Genomic DNA, 25,465 nt, shown 5'->3' on the forward strand with positions numbered 1-25,465 from the left:
ATAAATTCATAAATTCAAATCATAATATTCAAAAATCATTTACAGTACTGTATTATTCTGAATCCTAACTTTGACATATTATACTTATAATATAATTTTAAAATTAAAAATCATACTAATACTTTCCCTAAACCCAGTCTGGTTTTTAAAACACCGAAATGAAGTGTTTATGAAAAAGGTTATAGCATAAAACAAAAAAAATGTGTGCAATCTGTAGCTGCTGCCCTCGAACTCGAAATGATGGCTAAAACCTCTCTATCCACTTTCTCTTCGATCTCTCCACATCGGTGCTCTCCGTTTTCGATTTCGTCTTCCTTTTCATCTTGCCACTTCAACAGCACAAGAATTTTCCTTACAATCTCATCAGCTTCTACATCTCTTTCAAATCCCAAAGTTGTTGTCACAAGAGAGCGCGGCAAAAATGGCACACTTATTGACGCTTTGGTAATTCTATCCTTACTCTACCAATTACACGAATCACTCTTTTCAAACCTCTTCAATTTTTGGGCATTTCCGTTCTATTCTGCACTTAAATGTGTATTGATTGCAATGTCAATCATTTTAGGCAAATGATTATGATAATCGAAATTACAATAGTAATCATGAGTGTTATTTTCTTATTTGGAATACTTGTTATGTTAAATTAAGGTGCAAGCATCATTTTCTTTGTAGTGTATGAGTGTATGTTCGACCTATAATTCTCAACTGCCATTTTCTTTTGTTTCCGAATGTAATTAATAACTATTCAATTTGGCTAGCTAATCTGTGAATATTATGACTGGGACGAGTTAGCCTTTTCTGAATGAACAGACTCTTTCAAGCAAATTATCATAGAACAATGGTCTGAAGCTGTAATGTTTGTCATCTTTCAGGCAAATCGCGGCATTAATTGTCTAGAGCTTCCTCTTGTTCAGCATACTCAGTTGCCTGGTTTTGACAAGCTTTCTTCTTTACTACGCAGTAAGATGTGCATGATTGCACCGCTTGTCGTTTTTCTTTTTAAGTGATGGTTGTCGGAAAAGATTGCATTTTGTTTGTCATATACTTACAAGCAAAGTATGTGTGTCATTGCATTGCCCTTACGTCTTTTGACTCTTGAGAGATTTCATTATGTGTTTGATATGGAAAAGGATAGATATAAGCTAAAGCTGGTCACTTTTCTTTTTCGAACAAGTGATATTGTTTGACATTGGCATCCTTTAAGCTCTCCAAATGATTCTACGTAAGAAAATAAAATAAAAATGAACCATTGGATAAAAAGTAATGTTCTTGGATAATCATTTTTCATATTTACTAGAATGATGTTGTGATCATTCTGACTGGAGCTGCTCTCATGCAACTTGTAAATTAATATGTGCTATTTTCTTGAGAGATGATCAATGGATGTGTGAGCGAGGGACTATTGGATGTTTATTTTTCTCCTAAAAACTTAAGTTGCTGTCTGGATGACCTGTTCTCTCTCTCTCTCTGCATTTTTAGACCAAATTAAATTGTGTTATTCTTTTGTACTGTTTCCTTGAATATATAAAATAATTTAGTTATTTATATGTAATTTCTATCTGATTATTCTTTATGCTTCAGGTAATTCATTTGATTGGATCATCATAACCTCACCTGAAGCTGGCAATGTTTTTCTTGATGCTTGGACGTAAGGTTCAGCTGCCTTATCAGGACTTTAAGATATCATATACTCCCTCCGTCCACCAATACATAGTAATTATATCTAAGCGCTAGGGAAAATCACTTAGTGGCCGTAGGTTTCCAATGCAATTAAGATCATATTTCAAATGATGATCCACATCTTTTAAGTGATTTTCAAGTTTTACATTGAGGAGATAACTCAACCATCATTTTTCTTGGACAAACATTTCAGTTCTGATCTCTAATCTCTATAGCAGTGGTGGACATTTCTATTCTCGTTGGCATGCATCTCATGGTCCAAATCATGAATCCTGGTTTGGCTCCAAGTCTCCATGGCTGGAACTTTCTTGGCATTTGCTTAGAAATACTCAAATTGACTTTGTTTTCTTTTCGCAAGTGTGCTTGTCTCTCTAGTTTTATTTTCAATAGAACCAATGTCCAGTCATTGCTTATCCTTGTTTATTACAGTATGGCTAGTTTATCTAAATCAGCTAATTATGGAAACAAGATAGGGAAAGAAACCGTGAGATTTTCTCTTCTAATCTGCAGGAATTAATCTCTAACATTGAGTCTCTTATTATTTATTAAATTGTTATCGGTGGATTCTGTTGATATCCTGTTGGCTAATTTCATAGCTTTTCTCTTTGATCTCCAGAGCTGCAGGAACTCCAAATGTTAGGGTTGGAGTTGTTGGAGCTGGTACATCAAGTGTATTTGGGAAAATCGGGCCTTCTCTAAAAGAAATCCTGAATGTAGCTTTTGTACCATCCAAAGGTGTTTTAAGCTAGTTTCTGATTTCTGCAATATAAGTAACAACTAAAGAGGGTGAGGGTGCTTATATGTGAATGCCTTTGTTCAGTGTGTAATATTCTTCCATATTGACTTAGTCATTTACCAGCTTGTATACCAGTCAGATTGAATGCTTGAAGCTAAGTAATTTCATTTTTAATTTCAGCTATTGGCAAGGTTTTGGCAGCTGAGCTTCCAAAACTTGGAAATGCAAGGTGCACTGTTTTGTACCCAGCATCAGCAAAAGCTAGCAATGAGATTGGTGAGTTCTGAAATTATGAGTTTCCTTCCCTGTCATTGTTGCTTTTTCACATGATAATTACAGAGTACCTATAAGGAAACAAAAAAAAAATGTTAAAAAAGTATGATGTAACATGGAATTGATTAATTAATGTTCTGAGTTTAAATAGTTGAAGTTGATCTAGATTTGTAGAAACAAATGCTTTAAACTTTATCTGACATTCTGTAAATGCATGTCAATAAGAATTTTTGAGTTCTTGCTGCTTCAGATGTCTACAGCTGGTATAGTGCTCTTCCTTCTCTTACCACTTATTTTTGTGCTTGCAATTTATTAAAATATCTGTCACATGCAAATTTTGTTAATATGAAATCCAAGAGGCCACATGAACTTGTTGAATCCACTTCTCTGAAGATATGAATTGCCATTTTCTATAGCAAGGATATATGCAAAGTAGTTGCAGATGGTAGAATGATAAGTTTGACATTTGAAAATAAAATAATTGCAGCGAAAGTGGAGTTTTCTGCTGTTGCTGTTAGAATATATCATCTGCTTAGCAGTACATGAAATATGTAATCAACATCGTAAATCAATACCGACTGAAGTTAGTATTGGATTTTCGATACTCATAAAACCTCTTTTTATAGAGTATTCTAAACTAATTTCAACTAACTGTATGGCTTTCAATTTTAGAGGAAGGACTTGCGAAGCGTGGATTTGAGGTTATGAGATTAAACACATATACTACGGTATGATATTTGTGTTATGTTACTTTTATGCCATTTATTTATTGTTAGCGCCTTAGTGGCCAGAAATGCAGTGAGAAAAAGAATACAAGCTTTTAGTTAGTCTTCAATATTCAAAGAGTTTTCTGCTTTTCCCTATTACTCATGTAGGGCTTTGTTTTGTGTGGATCACACTTCTCCACGCTGGCCGAGAACAAGATGATATCTGCTTTTTTAATAATATATCTATTCTTTATCGATAATTTTAGTGGATAAAATTCAGCTATGTAACATCATTAATATACCTCAAGTTTTGAGTCTTGTAGAGTTTGACTTTATTCTAGGTTTGACACTCCATCTTGGGTAAGTATTTTGATGAACTGACGAAAGAGAAGGGGTAATGAGTTTCTCAAAACAATCAATTCTTCATGCACCATTTCAGTTTAACTTTATTTTATGATAGTAGTGATAAAGTCTAGAGGATTTTGAAGTTTTAAACAAAATACTTCTGCTTGGCAGAACACTCTCATATTAATTTGAAGGTGTTGGGTTAATTTCCATTTGTTAGGATGAACTGCAATGTATTCAAATTGAGTTTTGTATATATATTTAATTATTTTCTCATGCATGTGGAGGTGTAATACATCTTTGCTCAGGAAAGCAAGGTGGAATTTATGGAGTATTAATTAGTTAAATTATCTTGAATTGTTTTGGGTATTTCATGTAGGAACCCGTCAGTAATGTGGATCAAATGGTTTTAGATCAGGCACTTGTAGCTCCTGTTATAGCCGTAGCATCACCTTCTGCACTTCGGTAACTTTCTATTCTCCTTAATATGTAATTTCTTGGATTGCCTCTAACTGATCCCCATAGAAATCTTGTTTACCTATTTACCTCATGCATATGTGATGTAATTCCCCACAGTGCTTGGGTCAGCTTAATACCAGAAGAACAACAGTGGGATAATGCCGTTGCATGCATTGGGGAGACAACTGCTTTGGTGGCTAAAAAGTTGGGGATGAAGAATATATTCTTCCCTTCTAATCCAGGCATTGAAGGGTATGTCTTCTGTTTCGATGTGACATTTTGTGAAAATTCCATGACCCTACACCCTTGTAGGCTTGTACTTGGTCCCTTTGTACTACTCATGAACATGTATGAAATCAGAGCTATCTAGTATTACGATCAAATGTCCATGTTGAAGTTCCTGCAGCCAAGAGTATTAATCTGGACTGAACTGTCATATATCAGCCATCATATATTACACGTGTACAAGGTCAAATACATAGTTTACGCTTGCTAAATAGAAGGAAACTCGTCTAGGACCCTTGGGCAAAATAATTCCTTCTCCTGATCGTTGTGTTGATTCAATTCTTAACTTCTTATTCTAGTTTAATGATTATTTCTGGTTTGTTCTATTTATTTATGTGGTGTTTCTTCTCAACTCTATCGACATGCAAGTACTGTTATATTTAATTACACTCTACCACTCTCATCTGCTATCTATGCTGTTCTGAATTTGGTTTGGCATTTGCAGATGGATAGATAGTATTTTGGAAGCCTTAGAGGCCCAAAACAAGTTGCAGAAGGTTTAGGGTCGGATGTTGGCAACTTTTGGAGAATATATCCATCCATGTTGGAGTAGTATTTAGTTTTCCATTGGCAGCTTTAAACAAGTAGAAGTTTGAGAGTTTGTATGTTTTCTAAATGTATTAACTTCATAATTATATTCTTTATATTTTTAATTTCTAATTATATCCATCCATGTTGGAATATATTTTTAAATATCAATCAATAATATACAGTAAAAAATACCAAAATGACCAAATAAAACAAACATTAAAAGTATAACTCATACAGCTGACCATGAGGTTACATAATATTCGAATTTCACCATTACATTCTAAGTCAAGATACTCATGAAGAGTAGATGCAAGTAGCTGTAAAAAAGTTCAAAGTATGACCTTAACTTCTCCATCCATTACTCTTAATCAGTCCCCTCTCAGTCTAGGTTATCGACTTTAATGGGAATAATGTCGTCTGCAACTGTATGCTTCCCGACCAAACGGGCAAAGAACACCATCTGCTGTTCAAGAGTGTACTTGATATTCTCCGCCTGCATATACAGCTTAGTGAGAGTAGCATTTGAGAATTGACAGCAGAGAATATAGAGCACCATACCTTGCGGAAACCATGTTGTTCCCCTTCGTACTCCACAAGAGCGACTGGGACGCCCTTTTCCTTCAATGCGTGGTAGATCTTACGAGCTTGATCAGGGGGAACAACCTGTGACATGAAACAGATAACTATGCTGGTCACTTGATATCATGGTGCGGCACTGGAGAAGTTGAAGGGGACGAATATGGAAAAAGGGTTGTCCATTCCGTGCATAGTTGCATACCTTGTCTTCTAAACCTTGAAACAGAATCATAGGGCAGGAAAACTGGCCCACGAAATTGATAGGTGATCTCTCAAAGTAAGCTTTCTCATCCCCTGCAATGTTTTAAGTACGTCCATTGAGTATCCAGTATCACGAAGATTAGTGCATCTCTGTATGCTTAAATTTTTACCCATGAGATTATCCATATAGTGGGATTCAAACTTGTGTGTGTCGGCCTTGAGTGATTTCACGTCAGCCACCTGTGCGCATATAAGTTACAAAGCTATTCGTTATGCAGAACGAACATAGCATAACCATCAAAAGCTCTCTTTCTAGATAAGATACCACAGAAAGCACTGTGATAAATAGGAAATATAACCAAGAACCACAATTTAGTCCCATCACTTATGCATTACACAGAAAACGAGCGATAAATAAGAAATACTACAAGCAAGCACTGGAATTTGTTTCAGCAGAAGCACTTGATATATATTCAATATATAGATACTGACCACTGATGGTTTTATGGACGACGACTATGAATAATATGGAAAAAGTAATATACAGTCAGTAGCACTCACTCCATACAGAGATGCCCCTGCTTTGAATGTGTCTTTAAATGCAAGTGCAGCTAGGGTTGTGTATCCACCAGCAGAACCTCCAGTGATGCATAATCTTTCACCATCGACTTTTCCACTGTCAACCTTGAAACAATAATTGCATCACCATATATAGAGAAAAGTCATTATCGCACCCATCATCTAGAAAGTAGAAACACATAAAATTTTCTGATACCAAGAACTTGGCGCAGCTACAGCAGTCATTCACATCAGTGATTCCCCAGCGGCCAAGGAGCCGATCTCGATATTCACGACCATAACCTTCAAATTTTACTTTATGGTAAGTATAGACTATACTACTGGAGAGAGCACTAAAATTGACCCAAAACAAGGAAAGAGAAGGAGGAAATAGAAAATGTACCAGTGCTTCCGCCGTAATTAACATCAACAAAAGCCCATCCACGGCTGGTCCAATATTGGATGCTGAGATTTAAAATGCCACGAGTCTCAGCAGTTGGGCCACCTGTACAGTGCAGGAATAGAGGTCAAGCTGTCACAATCTGTCATGCTGGTGATTTGTGAAGAAGAAAGAAGTAATTATGCAGCTCAACCGCCAAAAGTAAATTTGATAAAATGCAGATTTCAAAGGACATAATAGTACCATGGCTCTTTAACAGCAGTGGCGGTCGCTCCTCCTGTGTAGCTTGGTATAGAGGATTGGTTGGGGGGTAAAAGTATGCATACGCGCTTTGACCGGGGACTTCAGTAGGGAACTCTATCAGCTCTGGTGTGCTAATGTATGATTGAATGGGTGGACTTATATAAGAGGACGACCAAATAATCTTAAGATCAACTGCTTTAGACTTCTGATCATCCAATATCACCTGGGAAGACATGATGGGAATTTTTGCATGTGAGCCCACTGATGATGATGATGGTTCCAGTGAAAATGAAACACGAAAACAGAAACAAAAAAATGCAAAATATTGAAGTTTCATTTTCAAGAGTTACAACTGCCATACATCAAGCCATCATGTCTGTTTATATTGGAAAATAATTGGAACCTGCACCTTAGCTATTGATAGAGGATGACTAGCAGAAGCCCCTTCAACATACAGGCAGTCAAGTCCAGATTGCTGCATATAAATGGGAATAAATTTGAACAATTGCAACTGTATATAAAAAACTAATTTTATCTTAAAAATAAGGACTAAGTGAAACAGACAAAAGGAACGTTACTTACTATATTATTTATATCAGTGAAAGGGATATCAAGTGGCAAGAATTTGCTCTGCATCACATCCACAATTCCAAGATATGACCTCCCATTCATCCTGCAGGCATTTTCCACCATCGAATAGATAACGAACCAAAATGAAAATTAGACAGTTGTCTTATTAAAACACAACAGTAACAAATTTGTGCAAACCATACTGAACATGTTAATTTTACCAATTCTTCCTTCATACCTATAGCTGCAAGAAATTAAGTTCTTTTTATCAGGTTTCTGCAGAAAGTCGTACGAGTTCAAACCAAAAACCCATAGAGGTTTAGTGAACTCCGCATTTAAAGTATAGACTGGCAATACTTCATTTGTGGATTCCACCTAAAAAAAGTAAGAAAAAATTAACATCCCAATCACACTTGACAGTATTCATTAAGTCTAATTTTGCATCAAAGTCGTGCTTTAAAAACCTAACTGCTCAAAATATCTCAAGGGTAATTTCTTTTACTCAATCTGTCAACCATCAAAACTTGACAAGCAACATCTTTATCATTAAATATCACAAGTTAAGTTTATCTATTACTTCTATTTTTAAGCCGAACAAGTGTCCTGTACATACACTTAGGTTACATTTGGCATTTGATATTTCTAAGTTATAAAGCCATGAACATGTACAAAGATTGGGTACTGAAGATTTAACAGGGAGGCAACTTGAAATAATTGGATTCTTGTACAACTATATAGGTAGAGAAACATGACAATATGCATCAAAACTCCATGGTGGAGAAAATCAAACCACGACTAAAAACAGGTCTCCTGGACAACTAGATTACAAAAAAATAAAATGAATAATTGAATACATACCCATTTGTAAATATTCCAAAATCCACTTTTTCTGTCACTTACAAAGAAAAGTTCTCCTGAAATATTAGGGAATGCAAAATTAGTGCAAATGTGCAGTAACAGTAGTAGGCTGCTTGCATTTAGTCACATAAGAAATTAGTTGGTATGTTAGACTACTTATTAATAGCACAGACATAATAGTTGTTACTTTCAGTAACAGTGACATCATAACGATGCATCAGTTTATCCTCACTCAGAATCTAAATGATGTTCTAGAATTCTAGACAGATCTTTGTTTGACACTTGATAGACATCTGCATCTCACAAAACAAGCTAAAAGCAGCAAATTCAGTATCATGATTGAAACACATATAACTGGACCTTGTTCACAATCAAAAGCTTATTTTCATTGATCTTAACATTCTAAGAGTGTACCAAGTTTAGTGAAATATGTCGGTACCTTCCGGTGACCACTTAGGTTCGCTTACTGATTCCACAATTGAAGGATTGCCACCAGCTACACAAATCTTTTCCTTTATGTCCCTGGAAGAAAATTTTAATTAAGGGAGGCAGGAAATGGTGAAGATTAAGTGCAAAAAAAAGAGCAGAGGGTAAAAAGAAAAAGAAAAGGAAAGATACTGTTTGAAAGCAGAAAGGGAATGGGGGTGTCAACAAAGGAACCGGGGAAATAACTTGCAAAATAGTATAAATCCTAATTTGACTTTGAACATGATAATGGGCCATTCAGATAGTCTACAAGAGCTTAAAAGCTAGGTTTGTACTTTTGCAATTGTTCCAGGCGCATTATCAAACCTTTGCAAATGTAAGTGAAAGAAAGTAATACACACAAGATAGCAAATAAGTACAGATCTACCTACCCATTCTCAGATATATATCCAACCCAAAGCTCAGACTTATCCCATGGCATGTTGGGGTGGCTCCATTCAATCCACGCCATTCGTTCTCCTTTGTGGTCAATCCGTGGAAAAGCATAGAAGTCATTGCCTTCAACCAATATCTTGGGTTCTGCAAATACATAGTATATTCACTTCTAAGTATTCTAAAAATGATAATAATATAGGCACAAACACATATGCAGTTGTTACCTTTTATACCATTTCCGTGGAGATCAACAGATACAATTGTTGTGATGGAATTTGTACTACTTTCACGGCGATCTAACAGAAACGCAATCACAAACCATAGATAAATAAATCTGAATAAAAAACAAAAAAAAGAACAAATTTTATTTGATATAAATAGAAATTCCTAGTACCTTCTCTTACTGTCAGATAGCAATTTAATCGAAAATCAAATACTCCATCAGCATAGCACACATGTGGTCCATTATAGTCTGGTGTGAGTGGTACAGGAGCTGAATCTGCTAAGATAAATTAACAGGGTAGCGAAAAGGTTTAGAAAGTGAAGCTAAAAATTTATAGAAATAAATAGAATAGACCAAAACTCAGTTTAGAGGTTTAGTGAACTGACCAAATGTTTTTATTTTGATAACAAAATTAATTGAGTCAAATGGATAATACTAGAGATAAGTTGTTATACAAGAGGTCAAGAACTCATCCAACAAAAATTGCATTGATGCTAATCATGCTATGACTGAACCCTAAGAGTCAGGCTAACACACTTCTTCCCAAAGAAAAACTTGTGACCGCATGGAGACATGATGTCGGTAGTTGATGTAGATAAGTTTCAACATGTATTTCGTAACCAACATTTCACACATGAAATTAAAATCTGTGTCTGGATCACAGACTTAATGAGACAAACACTATGCAGCATTATCAATATAAAAGAGCAGGCTAAAAAAGATATTGACCTTTGGATGAAATCGACTGCTTGTAGAGTCTTTGATCCCTATAATTTGAAAAGATAATAAAGTCCCCTGAAATGCTAAAAGCCCCTCCACCATATTCTTGTGCCACAGTCCTCACTGCAAAATCTTTCGGTGTAATATCAGTCGGTTCATCATTTTCACTGTCCGCTTGTCTTACCAACACATTTCTTCTGTAATGCCAAAATACCCCCAATCATTAAGAAATGCAACATGAGATTTCCTATTTCCATAGACACAACCAGTATTGTACAAAAGAATGAATTCATTTCCATAAACACAGATCATAGTCTTCCTAAAACGATGAAACAAAGCAAAACAACTTCCAATATTATATGACTGGTTACTAGTAAAGCAACCAAAATGCGTTGACACTCATACACTTCAAAAGGTGAGATAACCAGTGCTCCAGTTTGACATTTGCACTGAACAAGCTGAACTCTCTACTTCACACTCGTACATATTCATACACTTCTAATACAATAATCATGGACCTAGCCAGCCTTTGGCTAGGAGGGGAAAATTCCCCTCGCCATTCTACATTTGCAAACTAAATGCCACTTCTCAAATTCTCAAAATTAACCCATAATTCTTGGCTAATCCCTTGTATCATTCCATGATCAAAATTAGCCTGACAAACTTCTTATTTGCATCACTAAAACAGCTTAATCCAAGTTCCTAAAATACAATTTCAGTATTCACTACAATCTTCATGTATTTATCCAAATCAACATATAGAAAGTACTTCATAAAATCAATCCGAACACACGCTTGCACAGCAAACTCAATCTAAAAAAAAGATATGCACAAACAGCGTTTTTCTCATATCTGTCAAAATAAAAATCCCATCTTTCCGGTCATAGGTAAAAAACCAACCCAGACTCAGCAGGCCTGGATTCGAGCCAGTAGAGGCGGCCAAGAGAGTCTGTGGAGAAGCCGCCGAGTCGTTTTTCGGAGCCCGAAACGACGTCGGCGGTGATAGGGGACTTCCAAGAACCATAGGGAGCCGTGAGTTTGGTTTCTGAAGCGGAAGACATTGCAATCGTCGAAGCTCGTCTTCTGCAATAAAATGGCGATTTGGGGGCTCTGGAAATATGCAAATATGGAGAGCGGCAGTGGCGACTCAGAGTGATGACTGCGCATAATGCCATGTGTTGATCAAAACTGCCTTTCCCAATATTTTTAGATTTTCGGATAATAACACTAGTTAAAAAATCTTTTTGACAAATTAAAATTAGAAAAGGTAGTAATAAAATAGTAGGAGGTAGTAGTAGTATTTTAGTTAGAGTTGAAATTAGGCCTACAAATTTAATCCGCGGGTTTCGGATATATCCTATCCCGACCTAATATTCGACGGGTTTTGAACCCGAAATCCGAAATTATGGGTTTGGGTACGGGTTTGGGTAGTTAATGATTTTGCGAGTTTAGGGTACCCAAAATCCGAATTAGGGTACCCGACTAATATCCGATTAAACCCGATTAATTATGTATTTGTGATAAACATTTTTATTTAGTATAGGGCCTATTGCCCGTAGGGTAAATTTATTTAATCACATGTAGATTTATGCCAAAAAATTCTTTATTTTAAAATTAAGTAGTGTTTATTTGTCTAATGTCTATTATATATAGTCATGGAATCATAATCTAGAGAAAAGCTAAAGCATTAGAATTGAAGTTTAGTACTAATAGTCAATAAATAGTAGTAGTACTATTATTGTGTTATTTTTAATAATTTCTATTGTCATCACAATATAATTTATATAAATGAATAAATTAGAAATATACTAATTTCGGATTTATGGGTACCCGATTAGTTAGGTTTGGGTACCCGCGCCGAATATTAGGGTACCCAAATTCATATACGGATCGGATATTGAGTATGATATTTTTGAGATTTCGGGTTCGGATACCCGCGGGTACCCGATAATACAGGCCTAGTTGAAATATTACTTGAATCAGTATTAATATGCTATGAGGTTTGGGGAAAATATGACATTATTTACTCTTGTTATAGTTATGCATTTCAAATAAATTATATTCGTATATGTTACTAAAGAAAATCATTTTAAAAATTAGAATAATTATTTTTGCAAAAAAAAATGACTATGTAATTTTAAATTTAATTTTTTTTAGATGAAACTGATTGTGGTATCAAATAAAAAGTGGTACTTCTTATAAATAAAAGTGACAATTACAGTGATAGTGTTTTGAATAAAGAAAGAAAATTACTACTATGAAATAAAAAAAATTTGGTTAGCTGGTCGTCTAATCAGGTCCAGGTCAGATTGGTCCTAGTGAATGAAGCTTATTTCATAGAAACATGCCAATATATAGGTTGTATAAAACTAATTTTTGTGAATCGTTGTACAAGATTTTAATCATGATGACAAAAACATACATATTTTTTTAAAAAGTTCCGAACTCAAAATTTATACTATTATATAGCTTTATCAAAACATATTGTGGATCCACCACCTTGTCCTTACATACTCATTTCTTACTTGAGCATTACCACAAATTAGCTTAGGATAAGACAAAATTATCCTATGCAAAAAGAATTTATATATTGGAACGTGGTTGTGTTTTAAAAATTGATGACAGGATTAATTATAAGTTCCAAGCTTATTAATCTAGATGTTAAACTAGGATCCCACCACATACATGGAATCTAGGCACATGCCATTTCAGACTTAATGCATTGCATTCTTTTTGGGAATGGCTTTTGGGCCTAATATGTCATCAAATCTAAAGGTAACAAATCATTAATTCAAGATAAACACAATTCAAATAAATGAATAATGATCCATGATGGGAAAACAAATCTTGAAACATATTCCTGAATCCTGATGATTAAATAACATTTCTCAAAAATAAAAAATGGTTTAAATCGAAGTAACGGGGCATTTGGTTGTGTCAAATTATAGTTTTTACTTTTCAAACATCTTTTAAGCTCTTGCTTACTTTTTTTCTCGATCTTAAAGTAAATTGCAAAACAGATTGTCATTTCGCAACATATATGCCTTTCCAACTTTTTTTTTTTTTTTTTTTGGCCCTATCCCTAACTCACAGTTATCTCTTTAGCTTATAAGCTCAATCATTCATACTTTTTAGCAATTATTGTTATCATTACATGATATGCAGCAAAAAACAAAGTGATAATAAAATATCAATTCATTATAGAGATTGTGGTATAGAGCAGTTAAACACTCTTGAAACATAAAACGTTATTTGTTGCGTAATTTATTTTTACTGTTTGATAGAATCCTTCGTATGAATTCATGTGTATGCTGATCTAATACTCCTATGAAAGCTAGAAAATCTCTGATAAACTATATGTATATGTGTTAGTAGTATACTCCTCCGTCCATAACAATTGCCATTTTTTTTCATTCTGGTCCATCCCATAATAATTGTCATACTTAATTTTTACCATGAATGATAAATGGATCCCACATTTCACTAACTTTTTCAACCAACTTTTTTTTATGGTTTTTAAAATCTGTGCCCACAATAAGCATGACAATTATCGTGGGACGTAGGGAGTATCTTTTTGCCCAACATAAGAACTCTATTTTATGTGTCAAATTTCTAAACTATGGAGAAATGCATATATAGTACTAATACTTCATTGAACACTAGGCATATCAATTTATATTTACATTCGATGAGTGTAAAAATGTTCATACAATGATCTGGCGAGCACAGTTCGCCAAGACGTGTGACAATCTAAATAGCACAAAATCAGCAAAGGAAACCAAAAAAGAGCAACACACTAATAGTAAGATACAAAATATAACTAAGAAATAACAAAAACCACACAACAATGACATGCTCGTCCATCTTCTTTAGCAATTGTGTCAATCAGAAACCGACACATTCTTACAACACCATAATTTTCTCAAACTAAGGCAATCAAAAAAGTACGATATGATAATAAAAAAATGTAAGAAAAAAAAAACCAAGACAACATATGAGTGTATATAATTTTGTCTACATTAATTGATTAACAATTCAACTTTAAATAATTAAAGTCTAATATCTTTCATGATCTGCCATTCGTATTATACGAGACACCAGTGGCCACCTGTCAATACAAGACACCTATGATGATCTTGTATATTGTGAGGTTTATGTTATCAAAGTTGATACATAGAGCCAGCAAGTTTGGTTGCCTAAGGCCCTAAAGCTCATATTAATGGGCCCGACTTGAAAATTGACTAGGCAACTGTCTTGACAATATACATTTCTCTTCTTTCTCCAGCTCATTCTTGGACCAAATCATACAGATTTTTATTTTACATTTCCCCTTTTTCCATGACTGAATTATTTAATTTGGAGTAGAATTGAAGCATAGACACATGTTTTTCATATTTGGAGAACAATATTGGGACACTTCGAGCCATGGAGGTATATATATACTATTATTGCTAAGTAATATTCACATTCACGTGAAATACTTTGCAAACAACACATATTGATCGAGTAAGCAATGATCAATGAATCAAGTGTAAGAAACTTGACTTTTAGCATCATGAATACCCATTTTTTATTACTTTTGTACAGGCACAAAGATGTTCTTATAATGATTGTACTAGATAGTTATTCTAATAACACTCGTATTCTTTTTATTGGCTAAACAATCGACTTTGTCCAATCAGTTGATGCGATAACTTGAAAATGTCTCAACCTTTAAGTAATTCTCATAAAGTACCAAACTTATCATTTTCAGGTTAAAAAATGAAATTGATGTCGACATACTCAACAACTAGACATCAATCAATCAATTAAAACTCCATTTAACACCACTGATTTCGCCCCTTCTTCCTTTAAATCACTCTACGACATCAATCGTTTCTCATCCGTATATTGTATTGCAATTGTTTCTAAGTGCATTTTAAGATCATACTTGTTAGGCTAGATCTAAAGACCAACCGTTGCCTAGTCTTATTCCACAAAAAAGAAAGAAAGAAAAGAAGGGTTTGTAGGAAGAAAAGGCAAATCACTTAAAAGTAGCAAATGACAAGAGGCTAGAAATATTTGTGGTAAGAGAGTTTGGCTGATAATGGATTGTGAAAGAACGAACAAAGAGCATAATATAATTATGTGGAGGAAAGGCACATCACATGCTTATGAACATTGCTTTTCCAATATTGTGGTCCGAACCATCCTTATCTTATCAAAATTTTATTTCAAGACCCATTCTTTTCTAAACTTTGTCACATCATCAAAACTTCATACATACCAATAAAGCATCACTTTACACTCCCCTTTCTTCCCACTTCTTTCCTAGTTTTCAAATCACCTTTTCCCTTTTGACACACACTTGCCCAACAAATCAATCGAGAAGATTTTATCCAATTTTGAAATTATACTACTTCACAAGTATCAATCAACTCACAAAATGACATTTCTTGTAAATTATTATATTCTAAATTGATTTCGATCTATCCCTAAATAAGAATTGGGTTGTTGCTATTGTGGCATATAATTACTTGTATGTGGATACATCAATGTGGCAAATTAAAATTAGAAAAATAAACCATGACTGGAGGTCTCCACCACTCTAATATTATGAATCCTACAATCGTAGTATATTAGGGGTAAATCTATATGCATTGTAAAACAAAAGTTAATTAAAAATATTACAAGTACTATTACTGTATAATTTTTTTTGGTATGCAAAATCGAATTTGATTAAAATTCGATAAGTTTACGCATTATTATCCAAACTATTGCCAATGAAACATATCTCAATCAATAAGTGTAAGACATCACAAAACTCTCATTAGCTAGATTTGCACGATTTCGTGGGGTATGAGTATTTTTTACATTATTGCAGTGTCTCGCCTGCATACGATTTGATATATTTCCATGGTAGTATATATAGTTGTGTCACTTGTGTGTGCAGTATAGTGCTTTAGGATCGGATGGTATATTTCCCACATTATGGAGATCTGCATACGATATCGATCTAGTATATATCTCATATTATGTAATGTGTGTGTGGTGTAGAATTTATGATCAATATGGTACATTTTCCCTATTATGGTAATATCTTGTTTGTGTGCAATGTGGTATTATTCCTCATATTATGATGATGTAGTTATGCCATGTATATATGTGATGCAATATAATGCTTGGTTACGTAACTAATCCTTAAAATTGGTAGTATAAAGATAGGATTGCATATGCAAGTGTGTGAGAGAGAAAGTGAGAGTAGGTGTATGAAAATACCTGAAATTGTGATCGGAGCCCATATGTTATCTAACTTAGTGCTCTCCATTCCCCACTTAAAAAGATTCCAATGACAAATCAACCTCCCTAACTCCCTTTTTCACACTTTCCTCCAATCATCCCACATTACTTATAACTCATGTGTTTCTCCCTCAAACCCTCATTTCAAACCCCAAGAATATGCCATTCCCATCCATCCCCAAAACCTCAATCCACAACACTTGAAAATTAATTCATCCCCCAAAATGCCATCCACACATTCCAAACACATGGAAAGCCCCTCCCTCTTCTCCCTCCTCCGCCACACCACCAACCCCAAAAAATCATCCAAGGGCAGCGGTGGTAGTGGCGGAGGTGGGAGCAAGGGCAAGGGAGGAGGCGGTGGCGGCCTCCTCCGCATGTTCAAGCTCCTCCCAATGCTCACCACCGGATGCAAGATGGCGGCCCTCCTGGGGAGCCTCCACCGCAAGCCCCTCCTGACGGACAGGGCCACCACAGTGACCCTGTTCGGGTACAGGAAGGCGAGGCTGTGCCTTGCCATCCAGGAGGACCCCCACCGGCCTCCCGTGTTCGTGGTGGAGCTCCCCATGCTGACCACGGCCCTCCACCGGGAGATGGCCTCGGACATGCTGCGGATCGCGCTGGAGACGGAGACGAGGAGCCACAAGAAGAGGCTGCTGGAGGAGTACGTGTGGGGCGTGTACTGCAACGGGCGGAAGGTAGGGTACTCGATCCGGAGGAAGAACATGAGCGAGGACGAGGCGCATGTGATGCAGCTGCTGAGAGGAGTGTCGATGGGCGCCGGGGTGCTGCCCAGCCTCTCGGAAAAAGAGTATGCGGCCGACGGCGAACTCACCTATATAAGGGCGAGGTTTGATAGGGTTGTTGGATCCAAGGATTCCGAGTCGTTTTACATGATCAATCCCGAAGGTGCTTCTTCGCCACAAGAGCTTAGTATTTTCTTTCTCAGGCTTCGATGATTTTTTACTTTTTTTTTTTTGTTTTTTTTTTTGTTTTGGTATAGTAAGGTCATGACTAGTGTGTAATGATTTACATATTATTTCAATAGCCATTACATATGAAATGGTATTTATGAATAATGATTTTTTGGAGGAGTGAATAAAATTGGTATTTTACAGTAGTATACATTTTCATTTGATAAAATTTCATGCAAAATCGACGTTGGATTGAAAGTTCTAGAAAATAAATTAAAAATATAGTACGATAAATTTGGCGTTGAATATGACGGTGGTGGTAATAGTTGGTTAATTTGCTCTCTCTAAACTCATTCAAACACCATCTAATTTGGTAATTGATAGATCATATAGTATGGCTTATGAATGTCAAACTTTTTAGCATTATCGCATTTGAAGCTTAAAATAATTATCTTTTGGTCTGGAGTTTGAATGATCAAAATTATATCATTGGATTATAATTTATTTCATAGCATTATTTCGTATGAAGATATTCGAGAACTGACTTTATAAATTATAGAACCATCTTGTTTCAAGCTTGAAAAACTAAAAATAACTTAAGAGTAACCATCTGATCATTTGGAGCTTGAATATAAAATGTTGACTTATGACTTATGAGTTATGAGTATTATTCCGATTGGTATATGATAGGCTAAAACTGAATAATGTGCATAATCTCAACCGAAATCAGTGGGGAACTTGAAAGACTATATTTAATTTTTGAATATCATCTTTTGTGGATATTCAAAAATAGAATTGAATAATTTTTACTACCTCTAACTTTTGTGCATAATTTCGTGCGAAACTTTATAAATAACCTCTAATTTTGTTCATAAAAAATAAAAGTAATTTACTTGAAATCATAATGCTTGAATTTAATGACTAAGCAACAATAAAAAAAATGGTAAAAAATGATATTGTGAATATAGACTCAAACCATATGTATACTCCTATTAATTTGACTTTGAACATTCCCTTTGACTGAATCCCTAATTCAAGAACCAAGCATCCCTTCTCAATTTTTATCGATCTCAGTATCTTCTTTCATGGAATTGATGAAGATTTTGGGGGAAACGAGCTTTTCAAATTGATGATTAGCCTATATCTCGATATTTTACAATTACCTACTCATTCTTGATCGAATTCGTCGGAATAAGCCGCCATGGCTATTCGGTTCACCGTCAACTACTCGGCGTCCGTCGCCTCCCACATGACGGCTTCCTGCGCCGCCTCCGGCAAATTCGTCGCATCCCACTTCATCGATGACTGCATACAACGCTCCCGCATCTTTCAGCACTCTCCCGACTCCAATTACTCCGACTTCCGCCGCACTAAATGGAAGAGAAATCCGATCAGCCCTACTTCCGCCAAACTGGCCGGCGAGATTCTGGGAGGAGATTCCCAGTCGCCGCTGATGGTCGGATTAATGTCGCTGGTGATGCAGTCAATGGGGACTTCTTCGACCTCAGGCGTTATGAGTATTTCGCCGCTGAAGGCGTCGTCGGCAATTTCCTTTTTCCGGCTTTCTAAGTGGTTTCCATGTAATGAACCTTCTCTGGATAGAGGAGGAACCTTCGCTTCCAGCAGCGGTGAAGCAGCAGTCACGGCAAAGAGTGTTGGTGGATTGAATGGATTAGCGGCGGCCAGCGGTGAAGCAGCAGCCAAGGCAAAGAGTCTCGGTGGTTTGAATGGATTAGCGGCGGCCAGTGGTGAAGCAGCAGACAAGCCAAAGAGTCTCGGTGGTTTGAATGGATTAGCGGCGGATGGCAGCGATATTGCTCGAAATTTGGGCGTTTCACCGGAGACGATTTCTGATGGTGGTAGTAATAGTTGGTTGTTCAAATTGAAGAATTTGGGCTTCACCTCGGAAGATGCCAAGGCCACTTTTACTGCTTTAAGCATTCGGATTCTGTTTAAGTCAACTTTGGCCGAGCCTAGGTCTATTCCCACCACTTCAATGTGCCCTACCCTTGATGTGGGTGATCGGATTCTAGCAGAAAAGGTACGGTTTTTACCTAGTTACAATCTGTTGGACTTCATTTATCACTCTTAGGGAGCATTTACGTTTGAGGATTAGCTTAAATAGATAAGAATAGTGTAGGCTAATCCCTTATTTACCTAGTTGCATTGGATAAAAAAACTCAACCATCTCTGCTGGATTTTCGGTATCATGGTGTGAATCTGTGTTATATGAAGAACTTGGACCATGTACCCTTTGTTAACTTAATATGCAATTGCATTTTTTTTGTTATCAGCATGTTAACATGGATGTGATTATGAGGCTTACGATCAACTTTGATGTGCCTGAAAAACAAATTTTGGTGTATTAGCGTGGGAACTTACTTATTGAGGCTCACGGCATTGCTTTTAGAGGGTTTTTACTGTTGAGCTTTAGCCTGGATAAATAGATATAGTATAGGCTGATCTGCTATGGATCAGAACTTTAGGATATTATAAGGCCCTTGTTAATTTCTCCAATTTTAGCTAACTTGCTTGATTGATTTCCAATTAAAATTGGTAGGATTGGTGTCCTTCTGATTTCCTTAATTAGAGAACAACATCTGTATAATGAGATTCACAAGCTAATATATTGTTCTTGTGTTTTTTAATGGGATTCCAGGTCTCTTATATATTCAAGAAGCCCGAAGTCTCAGATATTGTGATTTTTAAAGCTCCTTCGATTCTCCAGGTATGTGGTCATGCGGGTTTAGTTCTAGCATCATTGACAACATGATTACACTAACATGTTAATGACTTTTATGATCTCTTTTCAGGAAATTGGTTTTAGTTCGTCTGATGTGTTCATCAAAAGAATTGTAGCAAAAGCTGGTGACTATGTAGAGGTGATATGAAATGGTTGTTGAATTTATATGTATCTATGTCATCTTGTCCTTCTAATGGTTTGATTTGTTGCCTTATTCAGGTTCGTGATGGGAAATTGTTGGTAAATGGAATTGCTCAAAATGAAGAATTCATATTGGAACCTCTTCAGTATGAAATGGATCCAGTGGTATAGTTTTGTGTTTATTTTTTGTTTGTATCTTATTAATTATCATCTCTATATAATGAGGAAGAAATTTATTCAGTATTTTTTTTTCACAGCTTGTACCAGAAGGCTATGTGTTTGTGCTGGGAGACAATAGGAATAACAGCTTTGATTCTCATAACTGGTAAAAAGTTCATTGCTAGCTGATTACTAGCTCCAACAATTTATTCATGTTTAATGCCAGGAAGAGACTATATATGATCAATTGTTATTCATTCTTTCTTTTCTGTTCATTAGCCATTTTTTGTATGGTGATGATGAATATAAGATGTCTGACCTAACTTGCTAAAATGAGGAAGTAAGCTTTTAATAAATGACACATGGTGAAATAAAGAAGTGTTTTTGTTAACAGTTAAGATTTGCGTAGATTTAAATCGAGAACTTTTGATGTTACAGGGGTCCGTTGCCTATTGAAAACATTGTTGGTAGATCAGTCTTCCGGTATTGGCCTCCTTCTAAAGTTTCTGATACAATGTACGATGCATCTCAGAGGGGGAGTGCTGTTGCATGTTCTTGATGCGTTGCCTTCTGGTTTATTCAGATGGTTTATCTAATCTGTTCTTGTACACGCACATATCAGTACCAGTAAAAATCTGCCAGATAACGAGACTAGCAAGAGCCTTTGAAGATGGCAACTGTCAAATTTGTTCCATTTCAACGGCTGCATCGATGGATCTTCCTTTTGAAGAATCAATTGTTACAAATGGCTGATATTAATACATGCTAATATTGTTTTAATTTCATTCATCTATTTTTGTGAACTTGTTGGATTCTTAGTTTTTTTTAATTCATTTCCTAGTGTCTTATAGATAGCTCCTCCGTCATGGGGTGAAGTCATGAATAAAAGTAGGGGCTCCTAACTAGCCCGCTACTAAGTGAACAATGGAGATAGTTTACATGCTATATTTGTAACGTTTTAAGCTCTGTCTTATAAATCACTATAGGATCAAAGTTTGAGCTATATATAATCCATGTGGTGATGATTTATTTTGGTGGGTAACGATGGATGTATCTCCATATATAACACATTTTAGTGGCTGGATTTCCTACTAACAGTGATATCAATTCTATCATCTGTTTTCTCCATTTCCAGCTTCTTGTACTTGTACCAGGAGGCGCATAGCAAATAGAAACCAAAATTGAGGAGGCTCAGAAGCGCGAGCAACCAGTAGAAATACTCCAATCTGTCCCTGTTGAGATTGTTAGTAGACAGCCAACCCCCGCTGACCTTGTTCACCACATTCACCACCACAGTGCTGGTGTAGTACCCGAATGCCAACGAGCACCACGAGATCGACGTTCCCAGGGACTTCATCCCAGCCGAGCTCTCTGCGTAGAAGAAGTCCAGCAGTCCCACCACAGTGAACATATCCGCCATCCCGAATATAGCATACTGTATTCCGAGCCAGAACACGCTCATTGGCAAAGGCCCCGCTGAGTCCACCATGTTGTGCTCAACAGCCACCCTCTTCCTGCGTGTCTCGACCACCCCGCTCACCGCCATGGAGATTATCGAGAGGACCAGCCCAACTCCAACCCTTTGGAGCTGTGTGATGCCTGTGGGGATGCCTGTCACCTTCCGTGCCAGTGGAACGAAGAAACGGTCGTAGATTGGGAGAAGTATGGCCATGAACACAAGGGGGATGACTGGGATTGAGGGCGCTGGGACTTGGAAACTTCCTAAGCTTGTGTCCATTGTCATGCTTTGCTGTATTGTGAATGTCTGGAGCTGTGCCAAGCATGTGTTCATGAAAATAGTACTCACTATGATTGGTAGCATCCTGATCAAGATCTTTGTCTCTTCCACTTGTGTCACTGTGCACACCCTCCATGGATCTGCATCTTCTAAGTTCCTCGGGATTGCTGCACGGTCCAAATACCTGAAATAAATAGGTATGTTTTCTCACATTGAGTTCGTGCAAGGTTTAATTTCCAAACTTTTTTGCGTTTTCCAGAAAATGTTCACTGTTTATGTGGGCTTCGTGTGTACTTTTTAGTGTTTTTGAGAAAATGTCCACAGTTTACGATGTTTTGTGTGTTAACTTTTACGAGGCGGCACAACGAATTCTTAACTGGATTATAATTTAGTTGATGTGGATTTTGGTCTCATATATGTCAATGTGTGACTAAACAAACCCTAGTGAGTTTCCAACTTTCCATGCCAAAAGTGAGGTTCCATCCTAAACTCAAATAGTGATAGGATGAGTGATTTACTAGGTATTTAAGTAGATATTTTTTTACTTTGCATTCTCGATGTGAAACAATTTATTTTGTGAATATCTCAACATGCTCTCCACATGTGAGTTCTTTGTAATTGTTAATATCTGAATATGATCATTCATGCCCTGTCACCTCCGATGGCACATTCAGCTCAAGCATGGGGTCAGCTATAATATAATGTTGGATTTTACGGGGCTAGGTGTGATTTCATTCGTTGTAGCTACCTGATTGGCAAAAGGGAGACCAACCAAACCCTGTTGACGTTCCACTGGTTTTGGGATGGAACCCGCTAGGGTTTGGTTTGTCTCTTTTTACGTATCAGATACATACACTTCAATGAATGGAACCATACTTAGCCCTTAGCCCCTGTAAAATCTAAATTATGGATCCTCGGGAACTTTTTCGATTAATCTCCTGTTTGTTGAGACATTTTCTAAAAAGTGTATTAATAAAACAGTGTATCGTACTTACTTGAACTGATCAGTCCTCTGAAGAACATCCTTGTTTCCTACTTCCTTGTCATGAACTTCATGAAGCTCTTGTGCCATATCTGGTGCAGGTAGCTTCCTGTTTCTAACAGCTACTACCAATACCTATTCATGCAACGAAAATCTTGAATTAAAAAGGAAGTTGGTGTTTGGAAGAAACTGATCCGAATGCTACGTACCTGTAGTATTCTGGCTAACGGGCTCGTAGCTTTTGGCACATTGGTCCGATAAGATGATCTGCCCATAGAGAGGAACAGAATAGACACTGCAACAGCCAGGGCACACACTCCGAACGACCAATCCCATCCCTCGTTGGTACTTATCCACACCAAAAATGTGACGCCAAAGGATGCACCGACTGTGACCGAGAACATGTACCAGTTGAAAAAGCTCGAAAGGGAAGCCGTGTCGTCTTCCTCGAATTGATCTGCTCCAAGAGCAGGCACAGCAGCCCTGATCCCTCCAACGCCCAATGCTACCAAGTAGAGCCCTGTGAACAGGATCGCCTCTTGGTTGTCGCTCGCTGATTCGCACTCGATGCCCTTGGTTGGATCCACATCTTTGCATGGGAAGGGCCTCAATTGTTTCATGTGTGCTTGAACTGCTAGCAGCGTGTACCCCTGCAGATTCAATAACATTTTGTCACAAATCCTTTCTGTTTATGTTAGAGCTTCTGCAACGGAGTGGGGAGAAGCACGACTCGGCGTGCTGCTTTGGAGGGGAGTCGCACGCTGAGATAGCCGTAATCCAAAAACATAACATAGCCCACTGGTATAAACACACTTCTCTCTAACTCTTTTTTCATATAATTGCAAATTATACTATGAAATAGGATTAAGAAAGAATTAAAAGAACGAGAGATGAGAACCATAAATAAATGTTACGCACCACATGCTTTGCTTTTTACGCACATTGATTATACTCCCCCGTCTTAAAAAAATAGTGACTTTGATGACATTATAATTTTAATGTGAAATTGGTAAAAATAAAAGGGGAAAAGAGTAGTTGAAGTAGTATTAGTGAACAATAAGATCTATATTATTAGTTTGTTAAGTTGTTAAAAAGTTTCCAAAAATTGATGTGGACTAATTTTGTTGGAAGAACGAAAATAGCAAAAGTGTAAAATAAGAAAAATTGAGAAGAAAAAAGAGACGTGAAACATGAACACTGTTAAGTGAAGTGCAGTTTTGTACTCCGGTTAAATGAAGAATGGAATGATATATCAATTACCAGTATCTCTAAGCTTGCAAAGACGATGCACGATTTAAACCTAGACAAGTAAGTGTCTGAGATGAATCCTCCGAATAACGAGAGTAGAAATGCAGTCCCCATGAAGTTTGTAAGTGTTGTCGCTGACTTGGTTAAGCCAAAGTTCATGTAACCGTAAAAGTATGTCACTAAGCTTACTCCGTTCGCAAGGAACGTCATTGTCTCCAGGCCTGTCATCGCTGCATCATACATATCATCATTCAAAACCCGAGTAAAGAACGCATAAAAGAAAAAAGAATAGTTAAGTTTACGTTTTCTAAATTTTATTCGAGAATACACATTTTAGCCGATTCAGCTAAAAGAGAAAATTGTAAAAATAGATAGCTTTCGCCAATCCATTCGTGGCCACCTGCATCAAACTCATTAATGCTGCAAACACTTTTCGGTTTCTTACCATAAACAAACAGAGTTGCTCGTCTTCCTCCCTGCGCCGCTTGCTTCCTATGTTGGATATTTTCATTTCCAAGAATCCCCTACAGCAATTAGTGGATTAGTTCTTCATAATCAAGATCAAAAGAAGGCATCTTGGAGGATATTATCAAGAATGAAGAAAGCAAGTTTGGTTAGTTTGCTTACCATTTTTGAAGCAATTGTTTGTTTGCTCCAATGAGGGTTTCAATGATGGCTTAAACCATCTGTTGAACTGTGTTTATATACTGATAGGCATTCAAGATGAGGAATCTTGGTATAATTATCCCTAGTTAACTGAAAGGGGTCATCTTTTGTCTCTTGTAAATATCCCTCTCTTGATCCAGCAATATTAAGACAACCAAAAATGGGTAGTTAGATGAAGATTGACATGGATGTTTGACTTTGTTTATTAGTATGACATAATTATTTTCATATGATTAGTTTTGACTCTAAACGAAATCCGAGGTTAGGTGGTGTTGCATACGGCCAAGTTCATAGATGCCATCCATCAAATATGATTGGGGCGATGTATCAAAATTACACAAATCTTAGAATATAACCATATTTGTAAGA

At 36.6% G+C, this 25,465-nt stretch overlaps 5 protein-coding genes across 6 annotated transcripts; 3 read left to right on the forward strand and 2 right to left on the reverse strand.

Annotated features, from left to right (window-relative positions):
* The first annotated feature begins 184 nt into the window (after positions 1–184).
* HEMD (uroporphyrinogen-III synthase family protein) lies at positions 185–5,154 on the forward strand. The gene is made up of 9 exons (XM_048123973.2): positions 185–444; positions 873–960; positions 1,582–1,648; positions 2,297–2,415; positions 2,597–2,692; positions 3,362–3,417; positions 4,121–4,206; positions 4,318–4,452; positions 4,931–5,154. Exons 1-9 carry the CDS (start codon positions 238–240, stop codon positions 4,986–4,988), a joined length of 912 nt encoding a protein of 303 aa, XP_047979930.1. The 5' UTR covers positions 185–237; the 3' UTR covers positions 4,989–5,154.
* Positions 5,155–5,213: 59 nt separating this feature from the next.
* On the reverse strand, positions 5,214–11,416 carry LOC125221746 (alpha/beta-Hydrolases superfamily protein). Of its 2 annotated transcripts, none has more exons than XM_048123969.2 (18): positions 11,127–11,416; positions 10,236–10,423; positions 9,678–9,782; positions 9,508–9,579; positions 9,280–9,427; positions 8,862–8,944; positions 8,423–8,478; positions 7,803–7,939; positions 7,577–7,667; positions 7,404–7,469; positions 6,995–7,217; positions 6,755–6,856; positions 6,569–6,654; positions 6,355–6,477; positions 5,964–6,033; positions 5,795–5,886; positions 5,575–5,679; positions 5,214–5,509 (listed from the first exon to the last, which is right to left on the reverse strand). In XM_048123969.2, exons 1-18 carry the CDS (start codon positions 11,399–11,401, stop codon positions 5,396–5,398), a joined length of 2,136 nt encoding a protein of 711 aa, XP_047979926.1. In that variant the 5' UTR covers positions 11,402–11,416; the 3' UTR covers positions 5,214–5,395. The 2 variants fall into 2 exon arrangements, with proteins under 2 accessions (XP_047979926.1, XP_088918866.1); XM_089062740.1 differs by having other exon boundaries at positions 9,678–9,785.
* Positions 11,417–16,600: 5,184 nt separating this feature from the next.
* Positions 16,601–17,628, forward strand: LOC125185391 (MIZU-KUSSEI-like protein (Protein of unknown function, DUF617)). Its single transcript, XM_048081915.2, has one exon. It carries the CDS (start codon positions 16,730–16,732, stop codon positions 17,462–17,464), a length of 735 nt encoding a protein of 244 aa, XP_047937872.1. The 5' UTR covers positions 16,601–16,729; the 3' UTR covers positions 17,465–17,628.
* A 793-nt stretch (positions 17,629–18,421) lies between these two features.
* Positions 18,422–21,491, forward strand: LOC125221582 (thylakoidal processing peptidase 1, chloroplastic-like). The gene is made up of 6 exons (XM_048123724.2): positions 18,422–19,460; positions 20,079–20,147; positions 20,233–20,301; positions 20,382–20,468; positions 20,561–20,628; positions 20,901–21,491. The coding sequence occupies exons 1-6, from the start codon at positions 18,621–18,623 to the stop codon at positions 21,019–21,021; spliced, it is 1,254 nt and encodes a 417-aa protein (XP_047979681.1). The 5' UTR covers positions 18,422–18,620; the 3' UTR covers positions 21,022–21,491.
* Positions 21,470–25,125, reverse strand: LOC125221580 (protein NRT1/ PTR FAMILY 4.5-like). The gene is made up of 6 exons (XM_048123723.2): positions 25,058–25,125; positions 24,876–24,954; positions 24,443–24,660; positions 23,392–23,832; positions 23,196–23,317; positions 21,470–22,384 (listed from the first exon to the last, which is right to left on the reverse strand). Exons 1-6 carry the CDS (start codon positions 25,058–25,060, stop codon positions 21,535–21,537), a joined length of 1,713 nt encoding a protein of 570 aa, XP_047979680.1. The 5' UTR covers positions 25,061–25,125; the 3' UTR covers positions 21,470–21,534.
* Positions 25,126–25,465: the final 340 nt, after the last annotated feature.

Source organism: Salvia hispanica, chromosome 1 (assembly GCF_029641045.1).
Source record: "Salvia hispanica isolate PSC_SH4W2 chromosome 1, Shi_PSC_v1, whole genome shotgun sequence".
Taxonomy (NCBI): Eukaryota; Viridiplantae; Streptophyta; class Magnoliopsida; order Lamiales; family Lamiaceae; genus Salvia; species Salvia hispanica.